The 7,825-nt window shown below is 32.9% G+C and overlaps 1 protein-coding gene across 1 annotated transcript in view; it reads right to left on the bottom strand.

The window, feature by feature from the left end:
- LOC111620327 overlaps positions 1–7,600 on the bottom strand; it is an 11,482-nt gene extending 3,882 nt beyond the window's left edge. The window contains exon 1 of the mRNA XM_023362245.1: positions 7,472–7,600. Within this exon, the coding sequence (XP_023218013.1) occupies positions 7,472–7,600 (129 nt within the window). The remainder of the gene's footprint in view (positions 1–7,471) is intronic.
- Between the last annotated feature and the right edge of the window lie 225 nt (positions 7,601–7,825).

The raw sequence follows: 7,825 nt of genomic DNA, 5'->3' as shown, positions 1-7,825 counted from the left end.
CATTACTCACCTCACCCAAGTTCTTCCGAGATCATGAAGATGTAATCTGTATCAGAAAGAAGGGATTTATAAAGAAAGTCATACCTCCATCGCTTCAGTACAAGGTGCTATCCAGGGCACATGCACACTATGGTCACCCAGGTATAACACAGATGCTGAAACTAATCAGTCCACGTTACTATTGGCCGAATGTCATCAACGATGTTGTAGAGTTTGTTAAACATTGTGATGTTTGTCAGAAAGCAAAGACATACAACCATAAAAAGTTTGGCTTGTTAGGTGACTTACCTTCATCAAAAGCTCCATTTGACATGTTATCTATGGACACTGTCTCTGGAATGCAAAGATACGGATCTACTAAAGGCTACCTTCATGTCGCCATCGATCACTTTTCTAGGTTTGCTTGGTGTTTCCCTTCATATAAATAATGACAATTTCATAGTTATAACTGCTTCTAATGTATTTTAAGTTTAAAACAATAAAATGGCAAAACCATATTTGGGACAAGACTATGTCTCGAAGACTCACTACTAAGCAATGCATTTTCGATAAAATTAACCTATCCAATTTCGTAATTTCTCTCCGTTGCATGTCGGCCGGGTTGAATTTTTGTCGAAGCATAACAAAAATTTCCTGTTTGAAAAAATAATCGTGGCTATTGCATCGTCCAAAATTATTTTTTTCGTTTTGCACAAACAATATACAGTTTAACCTGATTATAACATCATCGGATGTAACGACAACCCTAATATAACGTCTAATTTTTATCGGTCCCACGATCTTATTATACTAGATAATATTAAAAAACCTACTTGTAACGACATAAAACTGTCATATTTGAAGCACTCCCAAATTTACAAAATTAGATTACAAATTTTATTTAACAAAGAAATACTACATGTTCGGTCCTAGGGTCAGAGTCCACTTCCTAGAATGACTGTAGGTGATACTCTCATCACCTGACTTCGGTTTGCCTGTTTGTAGAGAGAGTCGCCATTTTGTATTTTATTTTGACTCGGTTCTCGGTCCCCGAGTACCTACAAGTCTGGTTTATTTATGAGCACATGATTTGGGCACCTAATACTCTATACCAAATTGCAACTCCTGACATGTACTCCTTCATACCTCTAAACTGGTAACACAGCAAGCAGTACGATTTTATAAACAAGACATAGCCTTGTCAAAAAAGGAAAAGTTGAACTAAGAAAAAATTAGGATAAGTAGAACAAATTTAAAATGCAAAATTATGGCTTAGAGAGAAATGTTCAATAAAATATCAAAACAAAAGCAGTTTACAGTATAATAAATAAAATGTCATCTCATTAACAATAAAAAGGAAGATAGAAATCTGGGTTTATATTAAATAAACTCTTTATAATGCAAAAATTCTTAATTCCAGAAACATCAAACAAAGAAAACAAAATACTACACTCCTCAAAAGTGAAATTGCAACACCACAAATGAATTCTCATAGCCACATGAAAATTGCAGGACCAGTAAAAGTGACAGAGATATGCAAATGATTAAGTTTGCACAGGTATCAGATCACATGGTATCCAGTTTTGGACTAAAAAGACCAGCAGCTGGCTTGAGCTGTAAAGGTTATCAGTAGTGATTTGTGGCAGCTAAACTTCTGAAGGAGGTTAGAAAATGCCTTAGAAATGACATCTAGTTCAACACCACCAGTTAACAGCTGTTGAATGAGTTAAAAGTGGAAGATATTGGATCTCACAGCGATCAACAAATAAGCAAGAAATGAGAAAATTATCATCCAGGCGTTAAACAACGTACAAGTATCGCTATAAACTACTAGCACTTTCGACGAAACTATTTTCATCTTCTTCAGGCAGATGAAAACGGTTAATATCCTTTTATCAAATAACGATTTCGTATTACTCTAACAGCAAAACAGCTTTGGAATATAACTAAAAATTGGAATATAACTAAAAATCAAACTAAATAGAGAGAACTTGAATAATACGCACATGGTGCCAATGCGCATGTGCAAAAATATTTTTACATGAATGTGGAGCTAGCGACAATATCTTATAGCCCTGCTATAGAACTTTTCTGGCAAGCTCTGTGGTGTCTTCCTTTCTTTATATCCTCCTGATGTTCTGCGATACGGCAAGCGAGCATTCTTGTTTCTAGGCTATTTTTTCAGCCAAAAACGAATGAAGAGAACTAGCCACTACGACCATTAGTAAACAAAAGGTCACATCCCACTTACCACCTAGAAAAAGCCTTTGCAAGTTTCTACGAGAGCTACTTCCGGAATCACCGCATGTCACTCCTTCCTCTATAGATGCCAAAACCATCATTAATTCCAACATGGCAAAAGCACATGGCAATACTAGCATGTTCTACAAAATGGACGTGATATCCCTGTACCCAACCGTTCCTGAATTTGAAGCTGTAATGCTAGCCAACACCATGCTCCTCAGAAAAGGTTTTACGGTTCAACAAGTGGTAGACATTTGTGAAGCGTTGATCTTCATCACCAAAAACAACTATTTCCACTTCAACCAGAAAGTCTATTTACAGAAGCAAGGAGTTCCCATGGGCTCTCCTCTCTCGTTATGAGAGACGTGGAACAAAAAACTTTCAAAGCTCCACTTGCTATATGTTACCCATCACTATACTTGCGCTATGTAGATGACATTCTACTAATATGGGAAAATTCAGAAGAGGAGTTTATCCAATTTATGCAGCAACTTTCAAGCATCCATTCCACCATCAATTTCACATGGGAAAAGGAGCAGGATCAATCTATAACATTTTTGGATATGCGGATACAGAAGTCACTAGAAGGGTCACATTTTACAGTGCATCATAAGTCCAACATGATCCCCTATATTATTCCAGCTGATGCATTTCAACTATCGCAGTATGTCAATGCCGCCATAGCGGCTCTTATCAGAAGAGCGATGCTACTTCCCTCATAACAAGCCCTAATAAAAGTCGAATTGGAAATCGTAAGAACGGCATTACATCACGCTGGATTCACAAATGCCAAATTTACACATGTACTACATAGGGTAAAAGATTCCCTTTTCCCATTTACCACACTACACAGCAAAAAAGAAATGTCTAGAGTACAATCAGCGTTGCCATACCTAGGAGCATTGTCCATACTTATTAGCCGTATTTTCTGGCAATACAACTTTACTCTTCCTTTAACTCCCCTACCCAGCCTATGCAGGAGCATATGCAATGATCGGGATAAAGTCAACGTTTTAGAAAAATCGGGAATATACACAGTGCAACTGGAAAATCCAGTAACGGGGATAATTGAGAAGTATATAGGAGCAACAACAAGAACGCTCACTTGCCGTAACGCAGAACATCAGGATGATATAAACAAAGGAAGACAGTCCACAGAGCTTACCAGAAAAGTTCTACAGCAGGGCTATAACTCATTATGGTCAAAAACAGCATTGCTCAAAAGCTGTAATAACAGAAGAATTACATTTATTTGGGAAGCGCTCCTCACAATGACCACAGATGCACACTCAACTTGCCCAAAATATGGGTTACTTTATACCAGCGTTTAAACAGCAAAAAGCGCCAAGAGTCGCACAATTAGTACGATCGCTCCTCAATGCATATGCTGCTAGTCATGTGGATTTAAGATATTTCAAACGCCTGCAAAAGCTTGTTGCACGTGACCAACGGAATTACCGGATGTTATAATTTAGAAATTGACAAGAAAAATTTTCCATTTTCTATTTGGAACACTCTGCATATTATAATTTTCAAATTTTGTTCTTTTTCACCTGAGGATGACGATATTATACTCGTTGAAAGTACTTGCAATATAAGAAAAATCGTATTAACGCTGAACTCAGTGCTTATTATCAAGAAGCTAAAATAATTATGTTACACATAAAAAAACTAAACTAAAATGTCAAAGGTTTGAACCTATATTGAATAAATTTTATCCAATTGGCTATTGTCACTCGGAGACCTGAAACTTCCAAAGACTTATACGCTAAACACTCAATTTAAGGGCCCAATTTTTGGAAATGCTTGAGAATTAAGTATTATTATTGGAATGGTTTCTGTTAACACTATGTGCTCATCAAGTTTTGTTTGAATCGAAGACCCAAATATCTGGCCCACTCCTCATTAGCAATAGGAATTATTTTTGAATAATTTTTTTATGAATAATTCCAAACAACACATTTGATTACAATGCATAAATGGTATTTCACATGTTCTGTCATGTCAAAATTTTTGTTTTAGTCTACTGTAAAAAAGTAACCCCAAATTTTGTCATTCAATAAAATACCCCAATGTGGAAATGTTGTGCAGCATTGCACAAAACTGTTGGTTCACAATGTCTCTTCCCACTTTTCTGCCTAAACTTGCCACATTACATCATGAAACCGCTAGGTGGTGTGGTGCACAGGAGCTAGACATTCTGCTATTTTTCTTGTGTGTGCTTTGTGATTCAATTTCATGCTGAATGTCGAAATAGACAGTGGTTTTTATCACCTCATGCTATCATCAGTATTATATTTTTATCATCACTTTTATAAAAATATCACCAAGTAGCAATTTTGACACTATGCACCATAACCCCTGCTTATGTATATATTTCTACATATGAATCATTGACTATATACTGTACATGCATTAATGCATATATGGAGCATTTTGGAGATTATACGTCACAAAGAAGTGGAGACAGACAAGGTAGGGTCATATCAAGTGAGATTACACAACAAAAATTTTACTCACTATTGGAACTTACAATATGTTCAAAAATTCATCCCTACCCACAAAAAAGCTTTATAGGCTTAGGCTTTTGCCTGTTTTTTTGAACTTTTAGAAATAATAATTGAAAATTATAGTTATATTGAATTATTGAATGAAATTATAATATTGAAAAAAAAAATTAAGTGGACTGCCTTCCAGGTCAACTTAATCTCCTGTTTGAGTGTTGGGAAAGTAATGCAAAAGACTTTGCCCGCTTTTCTCTTCAACTTTTTTAGCATTAAATATATAGTCCAACATTGTTGTATTTCTTCTTTTTGTTTCTGTTCTGTACTTTTTTAAATCCTTGAATATCAATCAAGTTAAAATTATTAAAAAAAAAAATTTGCAGGTCCTAAACAAGCAAGCAATCATTTGCTCCTATAAACAGTAAGGGGCGTCCATAAATTACGCCAGGTATTTTGGGGTGGGTGGGGGGTCAAGAATTTTTTATGATTTCTTACTTGGATAGGGGGAGTAATAGATTTTGTCTTACGTAATATTCTTATTTTTTTTATCTCGATGAGTAGTGGAGTTTTGAATTTGGCTCCAATTTGGCCATTTCTATTAAAAATGCTCGTTGTACTAAAGCCATCGTGTGTGATGTGATAAAATAATAATGCTAGCAGACTCATGCTCTACACATTTTTTTCATGGGAGAGAAGCCGTGTGGTGGTTTCTCTTTCTCTCCCTCTTTTTTGTTATTAGAATAAGTGCACTACTCCTATGGGTGTATAACACTAATAATACATAAACCAAAATACATGATACAAAGTAAACATAAAATTAGTATTCAGCTTTTAGTGAAAACTAATATGTAAAACTAGATATTAGGAATTATAAATAGTCTTTTCTTCCATGTTTTTTGAAAATAATTGAAAAAAGCATCAAACAGTGGCTTCTGAACAAGCTTAACGAGTGGACGTGGCCACCTGAAACCAAGCATACAGATTTCTAATTTCAGAATAAGTGTATGTTGATTGTAAATTGGACAATGACAGATCATATGGTCAATAGTGTCTAGGTTTTCTGTAGAGCAAAAGCAAGAGGCAGTTTCTGCCCAGTTATACATCGCCAGGTAGCTTATAAAATTATCATGAACAGTACGTAGCAGTAGCAAATGTTAAATCTCTAAGTGGTGATAAAGAACCTGCATTCAACACTTGGAAAATAAAGTCTTGTTATTCTACCAGTTTTACTGCTCAACCATTGTTGATTTTATGACTTTGATTAATGATGATGATGATAATAATAATAAAATTGTTAATAACTAAAAAATAGAGTTCTTAAAATAAATTGTTCATTCAAATTCATTAAATTTTTATATTTTGAAATTTGGTCACAAAGTCTTTTATAAATAATAGTACATGTAATTATATATTTTGAACCAAGGTTTTTAGGGTTTAATAAAAAAATTTTTTTTGTTAAAATCTTTTGTGTAATGTTCGCCCCACTTTTTTTAAGTTGTTTTGTGTTTTTTTATTCATATTTAAATTTGTTGTATTCTAAATTCCATTAGAATATTATATTCTAATGATAGAATGTAATTTGACACTCAAAGATAATTTATAGAACAAGCCGGAAACATTCGTGATTATTAAATGTTTTCCTTGGCAACATAAGAGGTTGTATGTGATATAAATTTATATTGAAATTCAAAATGCTCACCTGTTGCTAAGTGTATCAAGATCTCAACTGAAATCATAGGATATCAAAATGGACATTTAATTCAATCCCAACTGGATATGATTGATTTTAGGGCTTATATTTTTCAATTGTTTATACATTTGCATCACTTTTTCATATCAAAAACTTTCTGTCTTCTTTCTTTTTTATTTCAAAACAATATTTTAACATGAACTTTAGTGAGGGGATCAATTGCTTCATGACTATAAATGTTTATTGCAAGCAGCTAATCTGCTTCAACACAAAAGTATATGTTATTATATAAATAACACAGAACATTGGTTAATATATAGATAACAAGTCTTATTCTAAAGCACTAAAAATAAATATTTTCAGTTAAAAACAAGTAAAAATATACTCTCTTCCGACTTTGAGGATTCTACAGGTCAAAACTGGCGAATAAGTGACAAGGAACAAACTAAATTTTTATCATTACCATTTTTATTATATTATTGACACATTCCAAATGCATTTCGCCTTTTTTTCATTAGGCCTCTTCAGTGGATACATCCTTATATATCCTCCAACAAGTCTTATTCTATTACAATAACACAAAATTACAATTAATGCAGATAACACTACAGAAATTTAAGGACTAACTGATGACCCATGCAGTGTGCTCTACAGACACTGCTCAAACTGACTGAAATCTTTTTCTAAACATTATTAGAAAAAAAAGTTTGAAGATAAATAAATTTATAAAGTACTATTATATTATTTGCATCAAAATCCAAAGCCTTTTATGAAAAAAAAAATTAAAAATAACTCATGAGATAGAAATCATTGCCAATAATAATGGTAAATGTATCATTAAATAAAATTATGTTTTCCCTATCCCAAAAAAAAAATGTGTGAAGAAATGTTTAGTTGATTTTTATCTATTATAATTTTATTTTGTTTTGTTAAAACATTACAAAGTCACAAAATGCAAACTTATTTTAGTTTCAATAGGATAATTTTGAAATTATTCAGTCTAGTTTGTTTTAACTATATGTGACAAGATTAAAAATTTAGCAGATATACATACCTTCTCATTTAGATGTTGGAGGTGTTCTCTCTCAGAAGAAACAAACAAATATTCTTGTCTTAAATGATGTGCTAATTCTAGCAAATTCATTTCATTAGAAGAGCCCATGATGAGACTTTTCTGTTTCATTCTGTATTTTTCTATAAAATATTTGTTTAAATTTATTACTATGTTATGATATCTAGTACTCTAGTTATTATTATTATATAATAAATTACTTTTATTTTGACAATGGATAAAACATCATTGTATTTAAATAAAACAAATAATAAATGAAGTGCTTGTTTAAGAAAGCTAACAAGTATTTAATAGGGAATGTCTATAATTTATCTCTATTGATATAAAACTAAATCA

Source organism: Centruroides sculpturatus, unplaced genomic scaffold (assembly GCF_000671375.1).
Source record: "Centruroides sculpturatus isolate CEXI.00-Female unplaced genomic scaffold, Cexi_2.0 scaffold32, whole genome shotgun sequence".
Lineage (NCBI taxonomy): Eukaryota > Metazoa > Arthropoda > Arachnida > Scorpiones > Buthidae > Centruroides > Centruroides sculpturatus.
The sequence above is the reverse complement of the archived record's forward strand: the minus strand, read 5'-3'. Positions and strand labels throughout refer to the sequence as shown.